The sequence below is a fragment of the Piliocolobus tephrosceles genome, unplaced genomic scaffold, assembly GCF_002776525.5.
Source record: "Piliocolobus tephrosceles isolate RC106 unplaced genomic scaffold, ASM277652v3 unscaffolded_41, whole genome shotgun sequence".
NCBI lineage: Eukaryota > Metazoa > Chordata > Mammalia > Primates > Cercopithecidae > Piliocolobus > Piliocolobus tephrosceles.
This window is the reverse complement of record NW_022325420.1, coordinates 1,124,164-1,151,226: the sequence shown is the minus strand read 5'-3', so window position 1 is coordinate 1,151,226 and position 27,063 is coordinate 1,124,164. Positions and strand designations below refer to the sequence as shown.

The following is a 27,063-nucleotide window of genomic DNA, read 5'->3' as shown; positions in this document are numbered from 1 at the left end:
TTATGTCCTCAAAGGAAATGTATACTCTATAGAAATTTCAAGGTATAACTGAACCAACATTAAATGTTTATCATACCCAGGTCTGTTTTCCAACACAAAGTTTCTTGAGTTTATTTTTATCAAGACTCCTGGGTACTAATATATTGAAAACTGTAAAATGAGAATTCACATAAAATCTGTTAAGCATGCTTAGCTCCCAAGAAGATTCAGATAAAGTTAACACTTTTGACAACTTAGCTGCTTCAAAATTACTTAACGTAAACAACTTCCTGTAATTTAAAAAGGAAAGTACTCACTAGAAACAATCACAATCTTATTTTTAATTCTCACTTTTTTTCTTGTTAAAACTAACCATGAAGGACTTTGGAAATTTTATTTCGATCATTAGTGGTCTCCTTCTATTTTTCTTCCTATGAAATCCTTACTTAACCATCTGTTCTTCATGCTCTTTATTTTTTATGTTTCTAAACTAAAGTGATTTCAATCATCTCAAACACTTGTGTTTTTGTAATCGCCATGCAAATTAATACATGTGAATTTAAAAATGAGATACAACTGTGACAGACAAATGACCTTCCATATGATTTTCTAAAAGCTATGACTAAAGAAGTTCATGCATGTAAAAAATCTTCAAATTAAGCCCATTAGACAATACCTAGTTTTACTGAAAATAATTTGAAGCGTAGCCACACTTTTTCATAGACTTTTGAAATATTTAATGCTCATAATGGCAAATCATAATCAAATACTTGTTAGTGGTACACATACTGCAGGTTTTTCCGCTGTTAAGAGGCCATGGAAAAAAATATATCAACTATTTTCCATTTGTTTCAATATGCTTAAGAAGGTGTTCAAAATTTTTTTAAAATGGTCTAACTCCACCTAACTTCATACTTTTAATGGGCAAATATAATTTTCTTATTTAATCGTAATAAGGGTTGAGGAAGGGTATGTGTAACTATCACATGGAGGATTTATTTCCTTTTTTCTTCAATATTTTTAGTGTGTATCGCATTCGACTTATTTTTATCATTTTACCAGAGCATCAGCTAACTATAGGGATTATGGTTTCCTTTCAGTAAATTACAATACAGGGTTTTAATCCAATCACATCCCCTACCGAATATTAATGACTTATACTATAATTGGATTGCTGCTTACTGTAATAAAACCAACACTTTCTCTTTGGGCCTCCTTAGCTCTGGCGCAACTTGTGTGGTCCTAGGCAGGTCTCTGAGCCTCCCTTCATTCCTTGGCACTCTCATGGGTAAGCACCCCCACGTGTTGGCACATTCATACTGCTGCGTATAAACCCACCTTGAAGGCTCTTTATTCTGGTTTCCAACTGGACTGAGATCATTTGAACTGACTGAAATTCCCAGGAACACTTCAATACCTCTATTTCTTAGAATCCAGAGGTCTTTTGCTGAGTCTCCTCAGAACAATTTTGAAATAAAATAATTTTGAAAGATTGTTTCCGTCTTCCTAAAGATTTTGAAGCCATAATTCTGGATCTGTTCATTAAACACCCTGAACTCAAAAGTTTAGCTCTGCTGATGGGCACAAGCTCTCATACTGGGTACCCCTAAATCTGTTGCTTTCTCACAAGTAATAACTGATATTTTAGTAACCACTGGTTGGAGTCAGGCACTACGGATACATTAAATAGTTCAAAAATTATACTGATTTATAGAATCCTCTCTCTTCATCAAAATAGACTCCAGAAAGGATATAAAAAGTCTGATAGTGAAGAACTAGCAGTATTTTTGTTTTGAGTGAACACTTAAATTCACATTTTTGTAATAACTGAACAAAAACTGTTGACTCATTCTGGTTTTGTTTTGGGACACAAGTAATGTTAGATTAAAAAAGCACATTAGGAACACATTAATTTTTTATAACACAAAAAAAGCAACACTGACGTAGGTGAGCAAGCAAGGCTTATTTAATTGTTTGAAGATAAGCCAAGTTTCACAGTGCACAAAATAAAAGCAGTGTAGACCGCAACTGCTTCAAGCTATAATTCTGCATATAATAATGTAATAACACTAATAGCAAGGATGGTACAGGTAGAGTAAGGACAGATGCATGGTGACTTAACAAATTGTTATACAACTGAAACCACACAGTAACAAGTAAACTGTTGATTTAATTCATCATGTATTTAAATCTAACACATATAATTATCAAGGCCCTAAAACATGTACTGAAATAATCCCTCCATAACTGTATGTTAATTAGCTCTATCTTATATAAGAGAAATAAACATAATTAACTTAGTAACAATAAGATAAATATATTTATGAAATTATTTATTCATAAATATAATTCTCTAAGAAGTCTTTTAAAAGAATACACATTTCTTTTTAACATTAAAAAGGCTCCTTGACAAATTTAATTTCTGAATGCAAACTTACACATTTTTTTAAATGGCAATTTGAAATAATACTTAATGTGCACTAGCTTATGGTGATATTTTTGTACACAAGTGTAATTAAAAGGTACAAAGAATAATGTAAGCAAATTGTTAATTTAAATGCACAGTTTTATCAAATTTAGGAAGTTAAAGGCACTATTTGGAAGACTGAGTTTTTCTTCAGGGAAACTGATTAAAATATTTGAAATCTAGCTGGGCACGGTGGCTCACGCCTGTAATCCCAGCACTTTGGGAGGCCGAGGCAGGTGGATCACGAGGTCAGGAGTTCGAGACCAGCGTGGCCCACATGGTGAAACCCTGTCTCTACTAAAAATACAAAAATTAGCCAGGCATGGTGGTGAGTGCCTGTAATCTCAGCTACTCAGAAGGCTGAGGCAGGAGAATCGTTTGAACCTGGGAGGTGGAGGCTGTAGTGAGCCAAGATTGCACCACTGCACTCCCGCCTGGGTGACAGAGCGAGACTCCACCTCAAAAAAAAAAAAAAAAAAAAAAAAAAAAGACAAAAAGACAAAAAGACAAAAAAAATATATATATATATATATATTTGAAATCTATCAAAGAATGACAGCAGTTATAAACTACCGTCTTCATTTCTTTTTAACAAAAGCAATAAACAATATAATATTTAGTAAACAGTTTATCCTAAATAATAACAGAATAATTAAATAGGCTACATTACAGTTACCAAGCTAATAAAACAGCACGATTAACAGAAACCAAGTGGTATTAATAAAAACCATGAAATAAGCAGCAAACTCAAAAGCCACTTACATCTATATTAGTCACACAAATAATAAAATTCACAAATCTTGTAGGCACCAAACCTGTTTTACCAAGCCACAAGATAGTATTACTGTCAAGACTTTCGTTGGGATATATTTACCAAAGAAACAATATATAAGACAATGTAATTTCAATACTGAATTATAAATATGTGGAGAAAAATGCCATTGCAGCCTTTCAGATCAGAAAGAGTAACTCCTAAGAAACCAATATTTTTTCCATTGAAAAATAGGATAATCCCAAACTTTGGAGGAACAGGCTTTTGATGCAGGAATTTTTGGTAGAAATAATAGGCAATAATCTACCTAAGTTTGTAACCCTTGGCTTTTAAGAGGCATAGCATATGAAAACATCAAATCAAATACCATCTTTTACTAACACAGCATCACTATACAAAATGCCTTAAGAGACTGAGGCATCCATGGAGATTTAATGGTGCATCCAAACAAGCATCTCATTATTACAATGTTCAATAGTGTCCCGGTCCTTTAAATAAATAGAAATTTTAAGTTATAATAATATTTATTATTTAGTACAAATGTGAAAATACAACAAATGATAGAAGAATATTATACTTTGTGCCAATATAAAGTCAGTCTTACAGGATCACTCAGAAATCACTTATGGAGAAAATACATATTTAATCTGTTCCTTTCATATGCAATAAGTTTCTCCAAAAAAGAAAAAGACCAAAAAAATTCAGAATGTTTAAAGCTTTGGCATAGGGAATAAAGTAGGAAACAGTGTAAAAATAAATGGGTAAAAGTAGTAATTTTTTGCCAACTCCTGAGAAATTATTTTATGTATGAAATTAGAGTAGCATAATTAAATCAAGGTAACAAAATTGAGTGAATGTGTTCAATATACTTCATACTCAAAATGCATAAATAAGGATAGAAGAGATTTTTGTATATGCCATATTTCAATCAATTCACATATGGTGCTGGTCGACATGATCAAAGTTATATGGCTAAAGGTGTCATTTTCTGGATAGCTTATTGTGGGGAACTTTGGTGAGGGTTGCCATGCAATGGTGTAGTATGATATGGCATAGTTAAAATCATGGTCAGTTATTTTGATACTCACTTCCAGTAAGACTTAGAGCTCACATTCCATTAAAAAAGAACCTGATTTTGAAAAACAACGCTAAATAAAAGCAGTAAGAAAGACGGTTATACCCAGGCCATGAGGCAGGTCATAAGAAATATTAAATAATGATATTGCCATTATGGTAGTAGTAATATTCATTAGTTGTTAATACCAAGTTGGGAGATACCTTGGCAAGTTTTATAGCCTGTAGTTTGGAATGATGAGTACTACAATATCTGATGCTCTGACATATAGTCTTTAATTTAAAAAGTCAACTAGTAAGAACAGCTATAGTAAGGTGATCAATGAGCAATTACTTTATTTAAGCTCATGTTGGATTAAAGTCCCTGCTACAGCATTTAGACAGCAATGCAAACCGTGCACATCAGTTTTCCTGCCATAGGTAAAACTGAAATAGACTATAATTAATATAATTTGTAACCATTCACTTCCATTAAAATTTGTAAAAGTTTCAATGAGTAGGCTCCTAATATGGATGACCAAAGAATATATATTTACGTATGTATGTATGCACATATATATGATTATACATATGTAGAGGTATATATACATATATATACTTCTAGTCTATTATTTAAAACTGCTTATACTAACAAGAGGAAAACTAACTTAATAATTTTAAACTGTCAAATTATAATGGTCAGCATTTGATTCAGTTATTGCATATGCTCTAAGATCAAAAGATTTCCCCATATATTTAGAGAAGGTGCATGCAAATAAAACACAAGTAGAAACAACTTTTGCTTGTCTTGTTTTTGGGAAAGAGTAAGGGCAATCAACCAAGAGGAAAACACCCCACTCCCTAAAACCAAACTATAAAAAGTAGAAAAATAGATCTAAGACAAACTCTTGAGATGCTTTGTATAGATATTTCAAAGTACTTCACATGGCCTTAGGATCATGTATATACTTACTACATAATGCTTTGGGGGCTGAAAAAAGGAAATAAATACAAATTAAACCAACTCTTAATTATCCAAAATAACAGTCTCAACATTTACATAGCAATTTTCATTTGATGATCATTACAATATTATAAATATGTTTAGTCGTTCTTATTTTACAAATGGTAAACTCCAATACTAGGGATAAATTTACTTATTGTCCTGCACCAGACCTGCTGAATGAGAAATGGGTCCCATGTCTCAAAAAATTACCTGGCAATCCAGACTTAAGAGAAAATCACTTTGCCTTTTGGCTAAAAGAATATAAAGTTAGAGAGAAAGCATCAATGCATACAGTAATTAAACTAACCTCATTTATTGAGCTAATATATAGATGTGTCTGGCGGTACTTACCAGGATTATCGGTAGGCATGTCGACAATCAGTTGGTCGCTGTATTTTCCATATAAGCCATTAGTGCATATGGCTACTATTTGAAGAACATAACTCATATTGGGTAGCAAATTATTGAGAATAGCACCCTAAAATAAAGATGTTAGTAATTATACAAATGTTATTCTCATAGGACTACTAATACACTAGGTATCTTTCCTAGAAAACTTTTCTCCCTGGTCCATGGAAAATACTTCTATTTTATTAACCTAAGGAAAAGTTTATGTAATCTTGCTTAGTTAAACTTGTGGTATTTGTGAATTATGAAGAACTGGAAAACTAGGCTTTTTTTTTTTTTTTGCTTTTTAAAAATCAGATTTAGTTTTAGGAAGTTTCATTTTTAGCCAGAACTCATCAAATTCATAAATGAGTACCACAAACTAAAAATTAATATTTTAGACAAATAAATGGGAAGCATGTGCAAATAAGGAGCAATGTGAAGAAGTGAACAACTAACATCGCTTTTTCTTGACAATATATATGCAAGAACAGTAATATAATTATCTTCTTCACATAATTATGAAATAAACATATTTATTATCATTTATTTCACAGATCATTGTGTCTCCATATTCTAGGCAACTGAATTAAAAGGTTACTAAAATTTTATCCATTTTGTCCAAATGATATGAAACATAATTAACAATGAGTTTTTATTTAAACGCAGGTTCCCAGGACTTGCAGGACTCCAGGTGCCTGAGGCAGAGTCCAGTGTCCTTGAACCTGCAGTGGGGACTTTCTGGACCGACATCCAGATGAAGGTTTGTCAACTACACCCTAATCTATGGCCAACACTTCCCTACCAGGGCAAAGTTTAATATTGACACGCTCAGGCCACAAAAAGAATCTGTACTTATTCGCACGCGCTGGTGGAGGGAGGCAGGGGTGGATCTTTTGTAAGAAATTTTGTCTTACATCCCCAAAGTTCTGACCCAATCATGACTTCCCAGCTGTTATCTGAAAATTTTTTGGTACAACAAAGAGGACTTGTATGTCCCCTACTCTACTTTTCCTGTGCTGATATAGCATAATGGAAGACACAATATAAAATGTATCAGGGCACTGAGATTCTGGCCCTGTTCTACAACTGCAATCTTAAGAAAGGCCATACTAAATGATCTCCAGTTCATAAGTCATATGTATCTACTCTATAATGTTATTGTTGGTAAAGTTATGTTATCCATTTAATTAAAAGTAACTTTTGACATAATTTAGTATAGCTTCTAATTTAAAATTTTTTTTTAATTTAAAAATATTCAGCCCACCCCGTCTTCACATAAAGTCTAAAAGTAATGGAAGAAAATAACATACAACCATTTGTAAATTCTTACCTTGGAAATTAAATTATAATGTTACCATATGTAAAACAACTGATCATATAGTTACCAAGTCTTGATAGCCATCTGTCAAAAATTCATGCTTGGTTTGGTCCACTCCGTCCAACTGCTGATACAAAACTGCAAACTTCTCAATCATGGTATCATAGACGACTCGAGGCCTTTCCCATGTAACAAGAAGGCTGGTATAATTCTCTGGGTCAGCCTGAACATTTTCTGGTTCTGAACTACAAACTTCAGAGAGAAAAAAAGTACAGCTGTTGATAGAACTTAGCCTTGAGGACTTGAATAAATAAAACATATTATATAAAAATTTTATTGTGTTTTATTTCAATATAAAGTAAAAAGTTACACTTTCCCACTGTGGAGATTTTGCTTATTCCATTTCCTATATCTAAAGCACTCTTTCCTCCCCTCTTAACTCTATCTGTTCAAATCCCAGCTTTCCATTCTGGAAAGGTCTTGGTCAAACGCTACCTCCTTCATTACACACATTAACCTCTACTGAAGTGATCTCTGTCATTGTCAATCATCTATTTTATCATCATTACTGCATCATTTGCACACTTTCATATTATTTTTTCCTCAACGAATCTTGACTCCTCTAGTGGATTATAAACATAAGAACTATAGCTCTGTAGTTCTATATTGCCTAGAAAATTGTTTTGAATATATTTGGCACAGAGATTCATTTTTAGAAATAAATGAACAAAGAATATCTGCAAGTTCATGGTGACTTAATTTCTCTTGTTTGGTACCTGAAAATCTGTTCAGTTCAGGATGTGGATAATTTCAGTTATGAAAGACATACTATTACTGGAACATTTTGTTCTTAAAGAATCCTTGAACTAATTAAAAATTCCCAACCAAAGAAAACCTAAAATTGCCATTTCAGTATTTTTCAGATGTGCTGACAAAAATCCCATTTTGTTACCATAAGTAAATTAAGAAAATAATTTTAGGGAATTAAAAGACTTGTTTGTCTCATCTGAAAAAACAGTATTATGAAAAATCATTCAGAGACTTTTTAAAATGAATTCAGGCCCATGCTGGGAATCATGCCCCAAATTTAGTCTCATCAGAGAGTGCCCTGGTACTTTCCAAAATGCATTTCTAATGTGATAGTTTGGACTAATTTGGAGGAGAAAAACTATAACATTTTATGGTATTTTACTAATGAAGCAGAGTAATAGATATCTCTTCACAGGCCAGACAGATTTGCAAAGTAGAGGGAGAGAAAGATCTCTCAGGCTGAATATTAATTAATATACTTACAGAATCTGGCCTTTGTTTTCAGGTGATACCTGAAGTTACAAAGCCACTCGATGAGAGCATGTGGTAGACTTAGGTAAATCAGTCATCACTGATACAAAAACTACAAGGACTCAAAAATATGTTAACAACTGCCGCTGATTGTGACCAAAACGCCTTGTCTCTGCTAGTTTGCAGTTCACCTCCTGAACACAGGAGGGCACCCACAACTAACAATTGGTCTTATAAATGGAAACAAATTTTACATATATTTAAGTCACAATTTTAGCATATGCACAATATGCTAGCAGTGGCATAGCATATGTACCATATCTACAGTATGCTAGCAGTAGTACAGAAATGATTTTTAAAATATGAATATATATATACCTTTTAAATACGTGTATAGCTTTATATCAGTTAGAAATTATTTTTCACTTCAAACCTTTGATGTTATTTTTTGTTTAGGGAGGGCTTAGGTTGGGGTGTTCCTTTAGAAATAAAAGAAAAATTATTTCATTATCAAAAAACACGAATTCAGAATGAGAGAATGTATTTTAATTTAGGTCTATACTACATGATGTTACTCTACCGAGTGAGACTTCTACCGACGTCCAGCAGATGGCAGAAGACCTTCAAATTGTCTCAAGTGAGCTATTTACGTTTATATCTTTGGAGCAGCAACCTCCTTCTTGCTTCTAATGAATCCCAAGTTCACTTTCAGAGAAGTTGGCGGTTACTCTGGACAATATCATTTGTAGATTTTGTCCTCGAAAAAGCAATCACACTTTTTTACAGAATGGGAATGATTTAAAGTGAACTATACTCTTCAAGATGAAACTGTTTTGAAATGCATTAATTTTATGCATATATACAAAGCATAACAATCTCTTGAGAAAAAAATAAAAGGATTCATTGCAAAATATCCAAAGGATATTTCTGCCTAAATAGCAGAAACTACTTTGGTTGGATGTCTATGTCTCGCCTTAATAGTAGCAACATTAATATAAAGTAGAGCTCCAAAAAGAAAGTTATATTTTCTTGCCCATAGGTTTTCACTTCTTGTAAGAGTTTGTTAGCTATTTGTTTAATAGTTTGAGTTTATATTTTAATTAGAAATGTATTTTTTAAATACTTGTGTTTATTGATAATCAACAATACAGTTGCACGCTATCAAGCTTTAGGTAAATCTTTTCTTTTAGATGTGGAGTCACAGGATCTTATGGTGAAAAACATACATACTTTAGAATGTTATTAACAGAAAAGCCTATATTTCTATATATAGTTTATAATCTTGCCAAAGGGTTTCCTTTCTATAAGATAGAACTGAATCTTTCAAATAACAATTTAGTTAATTCTATATACACTATTTGGTGTTCAAACCATGGAATAACCACAGAAGAAGAGATTAATAGACACTAAATTTTCCAGGTTTTGCATATATTTCCTATTGAAATCAGCTCAATTATCTTTTTTAAATTTTATTATCATTATTATTATTATTATTATTTTAGACAGAGTCTTGCTTTGTCTTCCAGGCTGGAGTGCAGTGGCACAATCTTGGCTCACTGCAAGCTCCTCCTCCTGGGTTCATGCCATTCTCCTGCCTCAGCCCCCTGAGTAGCTGGGATTACAGGAGTCCGCCACCACACCCAGCTAATTTTTTTTGTATTTTCAGTAGAGACGGAGTTTCACCATATTAGCCAGGATGGTCTCAATCTCCTGAACTCATGATCCTCCCGCCTCGGCCTCCCAAAGTGCTGGGATTACAGGCCTGAGCCACCGCACTGGGCCAGCCCAATTATCTTATTAGAAGCATATGTACTCTGTAAGGTACGTTTCCTGGACTGAAAATCAGTAACGTTTTTCCAGATGAATATGTACTCAGACATCAAATGCAAGCTGCTATAGAGTAAAATAGTAACAAAAATACAATTTTCCTGATCACGAGAAGTTCGAAACCGTTGAAGCTTCATTCCCTCCCTCAGGACTACATCTCACATACTGATTCCTTTCCACATCTACATGTGATCTGGGTCATAGTTACTGATTCTTCAGGAGACACTGGCTGAGAAGAAGAACCTAATTTCTGGTTATTGTGCAGGCTTCTGGCTGTGAGTCTGGGACCCATGTCAAGTCACACAGAGTACAAGTAAACGGTACTGTACTATACATGAACAGTGAGCAAAGAATCCTCACTATAAAGAATGAGAATGTAGTCTCCTTTATCAGGGAGCTATACGTGTTCTTGCTTTAAAAACTTATTTTTAGCATTCCACTCTCATCTGCTTGGTTCTAGGCACTCTAGACATACAGAAGAAGGAGGTAGTGTCTCAGCCTTTAGTATGTCCATTCCTGTGATAGCTTTCAAACACTTAGATTTAGTAAGCTCTCAGATGGAACGAGTGGTTGTAGATTCTAAATTCTGCACTCCGCCGATAGAGGAATGTATAAAACACTTACCAAAAATTCTGCCATTTAGGCCACATTAGGAAATTCTTTTCAAATTTATACACATTTCCTACTAAAAATGGTATAAGCTTCTTAAGCTTTTAGCTGACACAAAGTCCTGTGCTTTATCATTCATCCTCTCATTACTTAAATGAAGAGTGAACACCTACTACGTAGGAATGGACATGATCTGTGGAACCAGTGCCAAAATATTAATAAGCAAAGCACTGAGTGACATGAGAGAAAAATGAAGAAAAAAAGAAAAAAACAGAGACAGAGAAATACAAATACAAATCCTTGGCTGTGACAAATCTTTGTTAATCAAGAAAGTTGATGCAGATGACCAAGGGGAGATAGGAGACTCCTTCCACTTCTGTTGCTCTCTAGCCTGCCTTGGAGGAAGCACAGTCTGTCCTGAGGGAGAAGGCGCAGTCTTAGCTTGAGGTATTAGGAGTAAAATGTGGATTGATACGAAATGGCAGGGAGGTGATTCTTAGGGAGTGGCAGAGAAAATGTCATAATTACCCGAGACTACACTAGGTCTCACTCAGTTATTTCCCACTAATTTGAAGTTCTGTACAGTATAACACAGCTCATGACAAAAGTGTTTCATAAATACATGCTAATAAGTACACCACTTCCTTACTTGAAGTTTATGACCTTCATTTTTAAAAGTAGGAAGACAATGACTACTGGGAGAAAAGCTGAATGACTTACAGACCCAGAAGGTAACCAACGAGGTTGTGACTTCTCCTCGGGCAGTAGCAGATCCTAATACAACTGATGTAAACATTTACACAAATGTTGAATGTAATTGGAAAACAGCTATCCCTGTTTTGTACTTCTGAATGATTACATATTCACTTTAGATTAATAGCCAAAACAAGTCTTTCGACTTCTGCCTCTTTCACTCAGTCTTTAGGGACAGAGTGACTTCATCAACAGTTCAATTTGTAATACAAAATCTTCTAAGAAGTAAATAATATTCATTTCACTTTTTGAAATATAGTCGCCGTACAGTGTTTACATACATGTAACCTTAACAAATGCTATTAACAACCCACTGACCTTCAAGAAGGTAAGTCTACTAGTGTATAATTCATCATGATGTTTTTCAGGAAATTGTAGAAAATTTATCATAGGTCAAAATGTTATGCTACAAAGACACTCCCTTTATGCTACTCTGACTTGACAACTATTTTATCTTTCATTGTTTTGGTTTTTTTAAGTTTGCATTAAATATATTACAGTGCTAGCAAGTGAGATGTGAAGTGCATCCATAATTCTATTCAACAATTATTTAAAAACACCTTAAACAGGAAAAACTTGAATAGTATGCCATATTCATTGTGATATCTTGGCTTTTTGTCCATACATACACATGACAATGACACTAGTTATGAGTCAGTAGCACATTACATTCAAGGGGCTGTACTGCTTTGCAAATTTTAGGTCATTTAAACCTCACCACAACCCTGTAAGGTGATCATTTTTAACTTTTCCATTCTACAGGTGAAGAAACAGACTTGGGGAGGTTAAGTAAGTTGACAATTTTTATACGACTAGTAAGTATTGGTGCTGGAATTTAAAAATCAAGTCTACTGAACTTTAAAGTCTGTTTTTCACCCCTGTGCTTTAGCAGGTCCCTGCTTCTTAGCAGAAAAACCTTGTGAGGTGATAAGAAGGCAACATGAAAGCATCTGATGCCTGGAAAGCATGGATATAGTTGAACTTAATCTACTTCATATTTTTGCTAGGTTTGTACTGTTATTCACACATAGTACTCATTATTTTTTATTGGCTGGGCACGATGGCTCACGCCTGTAATCTCAACACTTCGGGAGGTGGAGGCAGGCAGATCACCTGAGGTCAGGAGTTCGAGACCAGTCTGGCCAACATGGTAAAACTCCGTCTCTGATAGAAATACAAAAATTAGTCGGGTGTGGTAGCACACGCCTGTAGTCCCAGCTACTAGGGAGGCTGAGGCAGGAGAATCGCTCGAACCCAGGAGGTAGAGGCTGCAGTAAGCAGAGATAGAGCCACTGTGCTCGAGCCTGGGTGACAAAGAGAGACTCTGTCAAAAAAAAAAAAAAAAAAAAGACAGTTTTCACTAACTCTTTCAAGACCAGATGGTTCTATTAAATTCTGTGATCCTTAGAAGAGCCAGTGTCCATTCAATGATGCCAAAAAGAAATGCCTCCCTAATAAATGGCAGCTGTCCATACAAATGGAAATACAGAGGTTTGAAGTTCTGATAAAATATTCATTAATTCACAAATAATCTATTGAGCGCCTGCTGTGAATGCAAAAAATCAGTAGGGCCTGGTCCTTAACCTTACAGAGTTTATATGAATATATAAATCTCACATGGTTTTTGCAATTATTTATAATGTATTTCTAAAAACACATTTTCCTACAATGCATTTATTGAGAGATTTATTGAGAGCAAGATTTTGACAATTTTTATGCTAGCTTTTACTTCTCCTCCTGGTCAAAATGAAGATATTAGATATTTATAATGACAAAAAAATATGTGAACTGAATGTAAAAAATTGAGGAACTGATTAAGGTTTAATATATAGTTATAACTATATGATGGAATACAACATAAAAATTAAGAATGATATATTAAAGGTATAATATGAAGTAAAAAAAATCAGTAAACAGACATGCGGTATAGTCTCACTTTTTGTTAATATAATAACATTTTAAAAAATTTTCAGAGAAAGACTTGGATGGATCTTTACCAAAATCTTCATAATAGTTATCTCGGGGTAGTGTAATTACAGGGTATTTGTATTTTTTTCTGTGTCCTTATCTAGATTTTCTACATTGTATAAGTTCATGTAGTAAAAATTTATTTTCAGATTGAATTTAATAAAGATCAAAACTGAATATAAATACAATTCTCAATTCTTATTCTTAAATTCCGTTCCAAAGGAGATAGTATATCCATTGAGAAAAAAACTTTCATAAGAACACAGTATTTCTATGCACAGGACAAATGATAAGAAATGTTCATTGAGTGCAAAGACTCATGATGAAAAAAGCAAGTCCTAGTTTGTGAAGAAAGAAACAACTAATTGCTAAGAGTCTAATCAGATTCATGTCTCCTCTTTTTTCACTGCAAAAATAAAATCAAGTAGCTCACTTCTTTATAATGATTTCAGTAAATGCAGACTGTTATATAATGGGCATCTGTAAAAATTATTACCTAATAAATCTCGATATGCTAGGTGTTCATTATTGCTAAGTACAATAATTTTACAGAGGATTAACAGAGTCAAAATGAAGAATGTAAATTATTTAGCTATTTTTTTCAGTCACAGAGGAAACTACTTCTTAACAATTCTATCATACTGATACTATCTTTTTAAAATTAGAATCTTTCTTTTCCTGGAATGATCTTTAATTTTGAACATGAACTGTACACACAGCTAATACTACTGTACTGTATTCTTCTGAAGGCTTTGTAAATTTTTAATTAATTAAAGGATGTTCAGCAAGAAGAACTTGGCTCCAACTTGTCTGGAAATCTAAAGCCAGTCATTCCTTTTGTGTGTGTTGCCAATAATACATATGCTCTTTTTAACCCCAGAGGCTTAGACATAACTAAGCTTTGGCCAATGTTTTAATTCATTCACTTAATCACCATTCATCAAGGAGTCAGAGAGCTCTTACTACCTGCCAGGTACTTTTTTCAGATGTTACAGGTAATACTGAGATCAATTAGACAGGGATCTACCAAGAAAATAAGGTATGTACATAAACACCCCTGAAGCAAGGCAAGAAAGGCAAAGTGCCACAATTGCAGGTCAGGGTTTACGACGGTTCAGAAAAAGGAGGAATCACATTCAGTTTTGGGTAATCAGGAAGTCCCTATGCTGCATAAGGGCATATTAATTATTTGACAGTGGTTCGTATTAAAGCCAAAAAAGAACTGACTGAATATGTAACTGTGTGAATGAAACTTACCCAACTAACATGACCTGACTTTTCTATTTCACTGTTATCTCAAAATGATATATTTTGACAATGATTGAAACTTTAAAACCATAAATGTGCATATTAGTCTATGTAACTAGGAAAACAAAAGTTCTGTTATCATCTCTGATCCCCCCTAGAAGGGGATATGTTTTGGCAAACAAAGGGCCCCTTTCTAAAAATACTTATTTATTTATTTTTTATTTTTACTTCAACTTTTATTTTAGATACAGGGGTACATATGCAGGTTTGTTACATGAGAATAGTAAAAGATGCTGAGGTTTAGAGTACAAATCCCATCACCCAGGTAGAGTTTTTAACTCACCCACCTCTCCACTCTCTTGCAGACCACAGTGTCTACTGTTCCCATGTTTATGTCTATGTGTGATTAATGTTTAACTCCCACTTATAAGTTAGAACATGAGGTATTTGGTTTTCTGTCCCTGCATTAGTTCACTTAGGATTATGACCTCCAGTTCCATCCATCTTGCTGCAAAAAAACATGATTTCATTTTTTATGACTGTGTAGTATTCCATAGTGTATACGTACTACATTTTCTTTAATCTACCACTGAGCACACGGGTTGATTCCATATCTTGCTATTGTGACTAGCACAGCAATGAACATATAAGTGCATATGTCACTTCTCAGAAGAAAGCATACAAGTGCTAAGAAACATATGAAAAAATACTCACCATCACTAATCATCAGAGAAATACAAATCAAAACCACAATGAGATACCATCTCACACCATTCAGAATGGCTACTATTAAAAAGCCAACAAACATTGCATCTGGTGAGGGTGCAGAGAAAAGGGAATGCTTATACACTATTGGTGGGAATATAAATTAATCCAGCCATTGTGGAAAGCAATCTGGAGATTTCTCAGAGAACTTAAAACAGAGCTACCATTTGACCATTTGACTCAGCAACACCATTACTGGGTATACACCCAAAAGAAAATAAATCATTCTACCAAAAAGGGCCTTTTTTGATGGCTGAGCTCATTAGGATGAGCATGGGTAGGCAAGTTTGAAGGATCTGGGACAAAGCTAATTTTCCTGCCTTAGGAAGACGTGAAGACTTGGGTGCGATGAAGGTAGCAGCTGAGACTCTGTGAGGGGAACTGACAAAACAAGAGGGTCAAACAATCTGAAGGCAAAGACTCTAAGGCCCAGCAAGGGAGACTGCAGAAGAGATGTGTTTCTGCTAACATAATTTTAAAATAAAAACTGATGGCCATAAAGACACAAAACTTCAGTAAAAACTGGGAATGACTTTTCAGCACTTTTATTTATCCTAAGGATATACAATATAAGGAAATAACACTTTCTAAGCAATATTGTCTAAGCTGTAGGCAGATATTTTGATGAAATGCTGAGTTTTGTAGCCTCTCACCATCACTCGACAAATATTTAGTCAAAAATACAAACATAACACAAAGTAGTTGGTGTGACTGGATTTTCTTGAGGAAGCTGGGGAAGGCACACATACAGGATAAGTACACAACAAAAACAGCATGTGGATGTGCATTTGTACTGTAAAACTTTCTAGTTTTTCCTTAAGTATTGTATATTTAAGTCCCTTCAATTTAAATGAGTCTGTTTTGAGTTATTGTTTTTCTAGTTAGTTCTGCCATTTATTTTGGAACCAAACCACAGACAAACAGGTGATAAATAACTTATTATTACTATGGCAGTCATAATAGTGTTGCAGCAGGGATGTAAAATTCTGTGACAATATACACACATGGTCTAAGGGAATAAAATCGGTTCCCATAAGCTCCGTTCAAGAAAATCACTTTCCTTACTTTATAGGTCCTATTCTATATTTACAGAACCCAAAACACCAAGTAGTTTAGAAAGTGTTGTTTCTGTGTTTGACCTTAGGATAAACAAAACACTCAAAATCCATTACTATTTTTTTGAAGTTTCGTGTCTTTAAAGTCATCAGTTTTTTATGTAAGCAAAAATTTTGTTCCGGTATAAACGTAAAGTACAGTGGATAGAACTTTGCAAAGCTTTAGATTCAGGGAGAGTTAGGTTCAAATACTGACTCCATTCCTTTCTAGTTGTGTAAACTTGGGCAAACCATTTAATATTAGCTTCCCAAACTGTAAAATGAAGACAATGAGGCCAACTTCATAAGAGTGATGTGAGGTCTAAGTTCAATATTATCTGGTTCCAGTGCCTGGTAGAGTCACACAACACACAGTAGCTATCACTGTTTTTGTTTTTATAGATTATTACTTTGGACCTTTAACACTTAACTGTGAAAACAATGTTCTACATTAAATCAGAATTATACACAGGTTTACACATTAAACAGTGCAGGAAGCACCCATCAAGCATAACTTGCTATATTTTTATTATGTGGAAATGGAGTCTTTCAGCCATGCAGTGAATATTTAGTGAATGAGAGCTTTACTTTAGTTTGGCATGGGGTTCAGAGATTGCTGGCAGAGACAAATAAGTAAATAGACAATTACCAAAATATGGCAACTGCTATGAAGTCTGCAGAAGCTGAGCACATCGTACAACATTCAGAGGAGCACCATTTACAATCTATGGGTATGGTGTTTCCTTGAGTGTGCAGTCCTGTGGCCATTGCCAGGGCTAGACTTAGGTGGACAGAAGTAGAGTCAGAGATGGCCTCGCAGTGGATGCAATGCTCAACTTGAGTCTTGAAGAATGAGGAGGCAGGGAAATGAAGACAGTGGAGAGGAACATGCCATCAATGGGGAAGCCAAATGTATAAATGCAACCTGGAAGAATGTAGTCTTCATCTTCAGGGGACTTCATGTAGCTCAATGTAAGGGAAGGATGCCAGTTGGGGAGGCTTAAGCACTAAGACTGGTAAACCTACACAGAGCCTATCGTGCAACAACAAACAGTTTGAATTTTATTCCAAAAGTGATGCAGAGCCAGTGAAGGGTGTTAATAAAATAGAACTGATAAAACTATGTGACCAAAAAAACCCATATTTATTTAATTTATAATTTGGTCTATTATATTTAAGAAGAGGGGATGATTAAATCCACTTTCTTTTTTCTAACTGATTGTCTATTTTTTACTGGACAGTATGCTATAATATTTAGTACTGATAGAAATATAATTAAATTTCCTCATTTTGGGGCACTTTAATTTAAAATTTGGTGTCACAGTAAATATAGCTATTCATCACTGCTGTCTTGAGTTCTATTTTTTTGTTAAAGGATAAACGATTCTTGGAAATATCACATTAAAACAACAAAAGCTTGTTGTTTTAATGCTTAATCTTCAAAAGCAGATGATTATTAAACTAATATTATACATGGCAAAAAAAAATCATTGAATTCATGGCAGGACTGATATCAAAGAGGTCCATCTACTTGGAAAGGTTAGAAGTCCCTAGTGCAAAGGTCACTTCGACTTCTTTAATGAACAAGTGAGAACCTCAGTAAAAACTGAAAAGGAAAATTTCAGCAGATGTATCTGATTGTGTTCTCTGGACATTTAAAAATGCTTTTAACTACTGTGTCAGCTTCAAAAAAAACAGACAGCACTCCGGAGACACCCCTCTGGTGTCATTTCCCGTGGCTGTACCTCACAAGAGCAAATTTCTTTTCCTCCAAAGAAGGAAACTGGGAAGAAGATTCACTTCTTATTCATTAATAACTCAGTGCATTTATTTTCAGTACCGATTAGGTGCTAGGCTCCTTTTTGGGGCGTGCCAACACAAAGATGAGCACTTTAAAACCCAAATACTGTATCAAGATTCAGGTCAAATGCGGTTCTTCCATGAAGGTTTCCTGATCATCCCAACCAGAAACGATCTCCCAAGCTCTGAACACCTCAGCCTCTTATTCATTCCTTTCTCATACCTCTTAGACCAGGCAAATACCAGAAAGTGAACTTGGAAGTGTGTATTGTGCTTTGCTACTTATTACTGTGCATTCTGGAAAAACATTTTCCTTATTAAATCTCAATTTTTCCCATCTGTAAAATGGGGCCATTTTTAAGGGAAGAATAGATTTTTTAGTTGCCATTTTATAGATGTGGTATCTGATAGTCAGAAAATTAGACAGCTTACCTAAAGCTACAAAATTAATAATTAAAACATTTCTAAAGCTCCAACCCCTCTATATTTGTCATTTTACCAAAACTACCTCCTATAACATTGCATCTATGACAGTTGTAGAAGACTATATTTAAATACATACCTGCTTCATGAATCTCTTCCTTTCCAGTATATGAGGAAAACACCTGTCTAGAGAACTTGTACTGTTGCTCTCGAAAATTGTTTTGTAAGTAGTCCATCAGCATGACATAACCAGACTGTTGCATTGTAAGAACTTCACAAAAAACAGCCAACTGAAAAAAAGATCAAACAATTTAACATATCTGCTTCAAAGGCATTGGTAAATGCTTTAAAACAGATATTTTATAGCAAAGTTAGAACATAGTGTTTTTTAAATGGCTTTGAATTACTTGATTTGTTTGAATTTCTAAGATTACCTGGTTTTCGGAGATGCTAACTGTATCTTTAAAAACAATCCAGTCAACTGTGTCTGTGCAGGGAGGAGATGTCAATGAGCCATTGTAAACGTAATACTTGTCAGTTGAGTTTGGCAGAAGGTTCAACAGTATGAATGGATCTAAGGCAGCCTGCTTCCCTAAAAAGGAATAATACACATCTCAGCTGGAATCTCAACACTGGAACTTAGCTGTTCAAAGCTTCTATGAAGCAGAGACACATGCTTTATTATGTATTTAATCAAAACTGAGATTTTGAAACATTTTAGATATATTTTTAAATGGTAATAAAGCTGGCATGCCCCAAATTGTATTACACATGTCACTATACAGTGTTAGATGCCTTATCTTTACACAATCAAGATGGTGAACAGAATATTTTACATATAAAAATACTCAGAAATCATATGATCATCTCAATAGATAGTTACATCACTTCATAAGACTCAATGCCAGTTCATGGAAAACAAAAACAAAACCTTATTCTGGTGAAGATGATCATCAAAGCCTGCACTAGTCATCATATTTAAGAATGACTTATTGGAAGTGTTTCCCCTAGAGATCAAGAATGATGCCAGGATGTCCTGCCATCACCACTTCTATTTAACATTGAACTGGAAGACTGAGCCAGTGCAATACAGAAAAGAGAAACAAAAATCTTAAGATTGTATAGGAAAAAATAATACCATCACAACGTACAAATAACATGATTGTGCATTTAAAACATTGGAAATTATTTACAGGCCGGACATGGTGGCTCACGCCTGTAAAAAGGCCAAGGTGGGTGGATCACGAGGTCAGGAGTTCGAGACCATCCTGGCTAATACGGTGAAACCCCATCTCTACTAAAAATACAAAAAATTAGCTGGACATGTTGGCACGCGCCTGTAGTTCCAGCTACTCAGGAGGCTGATGCAGGAGAATCGCTTGAACCAGGAGGCGGAGGTTGCAGTGAGCCAAGATCGCACCACTGCACTCCAGCCTGGGTGACAAAGTGAGACTCCATCTCAAAAAATAAAAAAATAAGGAAGGAAGGAAGGAAGGAAGGAAGGAAGGAAGGAAGGAAGGAAGGAAGGAAGGAAGGAAGGAAAGAAAGAGAAAGAAAGAAAGAAGAAAGTATGAGAAATATTTCTTTACCAAGTATGAGAAATAATAAGTGAAATTTGCAAAGTCCCTGCACATAGAAAAATATACAAAAACCAATTGTATTTTTGTGTACCAGCATCAAACAACAGAAAATAAAATTTAAAGCAATATGATTTAAAATAGCAAAACATTATCAAATACAAATAAATTTAACAAATAATGTGTAGAACATCTACACTGAAAATTACAAAACACTCTTGAGAGGATTAAATAAATATTAAAATGGTAGAAAGACCATGTTCATGGGTTGGAAGAGTCAGTATTGTGAAGGTGTTGATTTTCCCCAAATTGATTCATGGATTCAATGAAATCCTAATCAAAATCTCAGAAGGTTGTGTGTGTAATTGACATACTGATTCTAAAATTTCAATAAAAATCCAAAGAAAAGTTAGGACAATCTTGAAAAATAATAAAGCTGGAGAACTTTCACTAGTAGATAGGAAGATCTATCATACTGTTACATATAATGCTGTAGAAATTATGACAGTGATGTATTTGTGCAAAGATAGATGAAGAGAACAATGGAAGAGAAAATAAAAGAGAAAAATATGATCATTTGATCTATGATAGAAAAATCATTATGGAATGTGGAATGGATGGTCTTTTCAATAAACAGTACTATATCAATTGAATATCCTCATGGAAAAAAGTGAATCTCGATTCCCTACTTCACATCATAAGCACATATCACTTCTAAACTGATTACAGATTTAAATGAACATATTAATAATTCTTTTAAATGAAAACATTAAAAAACTATCATCATAGCCTAATGGTAGGTTGAGGTTTCTGAAATGCCACACAAAAATATTACTCATAAAAAGAAATATGAGAAAGTTTAGTATATGGCAATCAAGATCTATTCATCAATAATCATTAAGAGATTTGAAAGTCAAAGAGTGGAAAAAAATATTTTTGATATAATATGCACATATGTGTTTGTGTGTGTACACAGACACACTAATAAATATTGATTTATTCTTATATATAAACTTGTATACGGATTATAGAATTTCTATCCAAAAACTGGTAGAGTTTTCCTAAGTGGGCCATCTGGCCTTCAAACCCTGAAACAATCCAAATATGTCTGTCTCCTTGAATAGTCTCATTTGTATCTCTCCAATAGCACTTATCAATAGCAATGCCTTGGTCATTTAGCTATTTGTGAACCAGCCCTCACTCATGCAGGCAGCAATCTATTTACCAGTGAGATCTGTGTCTAATTTGCTTTCCTATCTCCTGAACTACCCAGCCCAGTGCAAGTCCTCTGCCCTCTCTATGAGATTGAGGCCATTAAGAAACAGTCCCTGAAGCCAGTCAGTGTAGTCTAAGTGAAGTGGCAGAATGTAGAGCAGTGGTGTTAATCCTTATGTGTATAATCCATGGAGTTTTAGAAAAATACCAGTGCCTCAGACCCCACTCTAGACCATTTGAATTAAGATCTCTAGTGGTCAGGCCTGGGCATCTAGATTTTATAAAGCATCCCAAGGTGATGCAAACATGCATACTACTGTAGAAAATCCCAAGTAAAGTGAAGCCTTTTCAAGATTTTAGTCTTTCTTAACCACACTTTCCATATCAGAACATGAAATGACTAGACTATCTGATCTTAAAAGTCTATTCCAGCTCTAAACTCTATGAAGACTGAACATATTCAGAAAGCCTCAAAGAAAAAAAGTTATTTAAAAGTTAAATTAGTAAATGTTAACTTTTCTGTAACGCAGAAAATTCTGAAGGAAAAGGGAGTACTGTTACTAACTAAAGTTAGAGACAACTGCTTCAGTCTGAATTAACAACTGAATCTTAGAAATAAAAACCTTTTCTTTTTTTTTCTTTTGAGACGGTTGTCTCACTGTCTCCCAGGCTGGAGTGCAGTGGCGCGATCTCGGCTCACTGCAAGCTCCAGCTCCCGAGTTCACGCCATTCTCCCACTTCAGCCTCCTGAGTAGCTGGGACTACAGGTGCCCACCACCATGCCCGGCTAATTTTTGTATTTTTAGTAGAGACGGGGTTTCACCGTGTTAGCCAGGATGATCTCGATCTCCTGATCTCGTGGTCCCCCAGCTTCGGCCTCCCAAAGTGCTGGGATTACAGGCGTGAGCCACTGTGCCCGGCCAAAAACCTTTTCTTAACTGAATTGATAGTCATGTCAACACAGCCTACGTGTAGTTTTAATCCATTAGAAAGTTCAAGTTTTGTTTGATTTAATGGATTCATTAGTAACTTCTAAAAGTACGTTCTCCTCTTCTCCAATGTCAAGATAACATGATCAGAATTCAGATTAGATTCAAGTTCTTAGGAACTAAGAAGAATATTTATTTTTAACATGTGAATGTTTTTTAGATTTATGTTTTCAATACTAGAAAATTGTTGTAGTTAAATTACCTCCTTAACTGACAAGTGGACTGTAATTGTTCCTTTTCCCACTGAAGACTAAATTTATCTTACAAATATTTCATGAAAAATGTGTGTGTTGAGAATAGTAATTAGGTAAGGAGCCAAAAATTGACTCATGGCTAAATTAGGTGGAAATAAATTGACTCCAGGAGAGCCAGAGGCCAGGAAGGGAAAGCAGAGGTGAGACCTGAGTAAGGAGAGTGAGATACAGAATTTTCCTATTATTGGGAAAGAAATCAAAGGGGAAAAAAGTTAAAAAGAAGCAAAAGAATCAGAATAAGTTTTTTAAAATTTTCCTCTCCCTATCCCCAGTGAGGACTCCATTCTTCCTGCCTCTGAACTTCAATAGCAGTCACCTAGTCTGTCTTACAGACATGGTAACTAGATATCACAAGATTCTTAAATTACAGAGTGCTTTTCCATTATATTTTCTTTTAACGAAATTTCATACAGTGTTTTTCCCTTGTTTGTGTTCGTGGTTTTCATTTTGTTTTGCTGGCTTGAGAAAAAAACACCTGCTTCATTCAAGTAACCTCACTATTGTTAACACAAGAGAGAAGCCCACCAGAGCCAACGCTGCTCTATTTGGGGTCAGTCATTCATTTATGCAATCATTATTTGCTTGAACATACAATGATGATCAACCAACCAACTGATCAGATCCTTCCATGAGAAGGCTAACAATGGAAGAAAAAAAGATGGGGAGGAACAAAGATGAAGAAACCACAATGGGGCCAAGCACTAGAGAAAGGCTGGTAACTACATAAAACCAACTCCTATTACTTAGGACAATGATATTTAGCATGGGGCCACACCAACGCCTATGAGAACTTTTCAGTATAGAAATGTCTGGGCTGAATTTGTGATTAAGAAAGCACTATAAATCATTCTGATGAGAATTCCCATCAGATAATCACTGATGATATTACCTGGGATGTGTCTCTTCCCTGTAACTCGAAAGACTGCAACTAACGTCTTTTGTGGCTCTGCTTGGAAAATATTAATTCATTATCTCAGTATTGCTGCAACATCATGCTCTCTCTCTCTCCACTCCATGGATAGAATAATGCCTAACCTAGAGTAGGTATGGTGGATGGGAAGGAAAGAAAGAAAGAGGGGTTGAGGGGAGGAATGAAAAATGGGCTTTGTCCTTTAGAGAGGAAACAGGAAATGAGCAACCAGCCCACAGCATAAGAAGATAGATCTTATAAGCTGAATAATCGTTGAAAAGGTGTTTTTTTTTTTTAAATAACTTACATTATATGGTGAATACAGAGCCAAATTTGGGGGTGTAGCTGTGGTTCCAGAGTCACTCCCTAAAGACAAGTCCCACCTTTGATCCTCAAGGTTGCCAGCAGCAAAGGCTGAAGGCCAATATGGGTAAGCCTTCAGTTTATTGGGCAGTAGGGGATTTTCTAGAGTCAGAAATAAGACTGGATTTAATTCAAGAACTCTCAAAATGGAAATGTTTGACTTTAGAAAGACTTCACTTATTTGGTTTGGATCGTTGTCCTTGCTGAGCATATTGAAATACTAAGTATCCAGATGAATGAGTTGATAGGCATGAAGGATTTTAGTTTTTGGTAAATTAGGAAGTTGGTGCACAAATAGTGGTGATGTGGTTTAGCTCTGTGTCCCTGCCCAAATCTCATCTTGAATTGTAATCCAAATTGTAATCCCCATATGTTGAGGAGGGACCAAGTGGGAAGTGATTGGATCACGGGGGCAGTTTCCCCCATACTGTTCTCATGACAGTGAGTGAGTTCTCATGAGATTTGATGGCTTTATAAGAGTTTCACAGTTTCTCCTTTGCTCGCACTCTCATTCTCTCTCTCCTGCTGCCATGTGATACATTCCTTGCTTACCCTTTGCTTTCCACCACGATTGTAAGATTCCCGAGGCCTCTCCATCCACGCAGAACTGTGAGTCAATTCAATCTCTTTCTCTTACAAATCACTTACTCTCAAGTAGTATCGCTTTAGCAATGTGAAAATGGACTAATACAAGTGAGGTAGACAGAGAGAGGGTAAAGGACTAGAATCTGTCCTCAGCTAATCCAAGAACTGTTCTGCTTTCAAATTAAGAGCCAGAATATAGGCAGAATAATGCTGTTAGGGAATCCATATTCTCAGAGAGAGAGATAATATGTAGTCATAGTGTATCTGACAAAGTATCTTCCTGAATGGCTTTCAGACACTAGGTATTAGAAAGGAAACTTTAAAGAACACAAGCAAGTTTATTCTCAAGCTCATATGAGTGCCTTCCAAGGCACCCACAAAAGTAAAGTACCCTGGGAAAGTAAAGAGGCCTTAAGAGAAAGCCTCAAAGTTCCCATAGTTACACAAGTCAGGGTTAACACCTCTTTCATTGTCCCCACAGGCTGGTGCAAGGTCTGGAACATTCAGAATTCATATATTATACATTTTTTTAAGTATAGGAATTCAAACAATTTGCTTTATCTCAGTCTGGATAGAATCCACTTTATGATTCGAGGAGGGGAAAATTAAATTTGACTTATGACATTCAGTGTTGAATTTTGCAATCTGGGTCAATGGAGGGAGATAACAGCTCCATCTTGCGTTTGATTGAGTCTTCCAAAAAAAAAAGCTGCACTACAGGAGTTCACATATTCCTGACTTCTGAAAAGTTGGGTCAATTCAGATCCTCACTGTAATTGACAACGATAAATCAATCCTAGGCCAGGCTTCTGCTTTCAAGAAAAGGATCTTCATGAGTTTTGTTTCTGATTTCAAATTTTGCAGCTTCCCAGAGAGGAATAATCCTCATTTTATTGGTAACTCAGGGCAGCATTAAGATTCTGTGTGTGAGTGCTTAATAAAAATAAAATAGTAATATTAACAGGCTTACAGTCCACTGCCCATGCTGTTAAAAGCATTTGTTGTGACAAATTACAAGATCCATGAGATAGCAGGCAGAACAATGTCAAAGCATATTGCATCTTCTTCTATGTAAGTGTTGACCTTCTTCCAAAAATCTCATCTCCTCATGTTGATAAAGCAAAGGATTTATCAAGGAAACTACCAGGGAATAAATTTTAACTTGAGTAACAATTCCTTTTCTACTTTAAAATATGATATTTATAAAATTCGCTTGTTTCAGATTAGGAATTAGTCTTTAAGGGATGTATGATGCAGAGACATAATAGATAAATAGGCTTTAAATGCATGATATAATTAGATTATTTTCAAGAATAAATTTTTAAAATTTCAATTTCCTACTTACATTGATGTTTCATGCTTTTGATGTAACAAATTTTTCTGATAAATTGTTATTTATTTGGTGAGAAACGTATATATTATCAAGTGCGAAAAGTGAGAGATTGCTCCTCTTTAAAAATGTACTACTTTCTACCTTTTGGAACAAATGATTGTCGTCATATTGTCAACATTCATATCCATCCAAAGCAGAATCTTGAAGAAAGATATTTCCTCAAGTAGCTTACCAAAACGACTAACACTCTCGACTCCATCAATAATCGCTTTGAAATCCAAATTTTCTTCTGTCCCAACCTGTTAAAGAAGAATCACATTCTAAAAATAGAATAAAACATTTGGATAACTATTCAATAAAAACGTGAAGATTAATGAATTCCATTTTAAATATGTGCATTAAAAAATAGTAAGTTCCCAAAACAGGTTTTTTTATAGCTAGGTGAAAAAAAATAAAGCAAACAAAAACCAGACAACTTACATATTTCACTAAGAAAAGTAAATTTTAAAATGTTATGATTCATAGTTACTGATAATAATACACAATTATTAATATGATGCTTTATATGTACAAATTAGCAAATTTGTGTACTTATAGAACACTTTGCCCCAGCTGGAAAAGATTCACCCCATTAACAAACACAGAGTCTCCTTTTAAAAATACCAGGCAAGGGTCATCTTTTTTTGAAAATGACCACCAGTTTTAATTTTACTTGTGAGCTCCTCTCTTTGTTAGAAATTATGTCTTGATATTTCACATCGATATTTAATGTGACTTAAAAAGGAATTACATTAGTGTAAAATGTATATATAATTATTACCTCAAACAAAATGGATAAAGCTCTTAACTTCCCTTTTCCTTTAACTGCTTCCTCAAAACTTGAAAATCGGTCCGCATCAAAGCAGTAGATTTGCATCTATAAACGTAACAATGATATTTTTATGATACACAAAGGCTTCATAAAAATCAGCAAAGAGACTTAATAAAACAAGCAATTCAATAAGTTCTATTTGAAAAGTTCTATAAATTGTGTGATTCTACATTCTACGTATTTCCAAAATCTTTTATAAATTACATGTATACA

At 34.7% G+C, this 27,063-nt stretch overlaps 1 protein-coding gene across 4 annotated transcripts in view; it reads right to left on the bottom strand.

Moving 5' to 3' along the window:
- PTPRZ1 (protein tyrosine phosphatase receptor type Z1) overlaps positions 1-27,063 on the bottom strand; it is a 194,208-nt gene that overhangs the window by 58,763 nt on the left and 108,382 nt on the right. For all 4 annotated transcript variants that reach the window (XM_023223492.3, XM_031935097.1, XM_023223493.3 and 1 more), the window contains exons 5-10: positions 26,800-26,895; positions 26,212-26,278; positions 19,188-19,345; positions 18,893-19,043; positions 7,053-7,237; positions 5,629-5,755 (exon numbers count right to left, since the gene is read on the bottom strand). In XM_023223492.3, the coding sequence (XP_023079260.2) occupies positions 5,629-5,755; positions 7,053-7,237; positions 18,893-19,043; positions 19,188-19,345; positions 26,212-26,278; positions 26,800-26,895 (784 nt within the window). The remainder of the gene's footprint in view (positions 1-5,628; positions 5,756-7,052; positions 7,238-18,892; positions 19,044-19,187; positions 19,346-26,211; positions 26,279-26,799; positions 26,896-27,063) is intronic.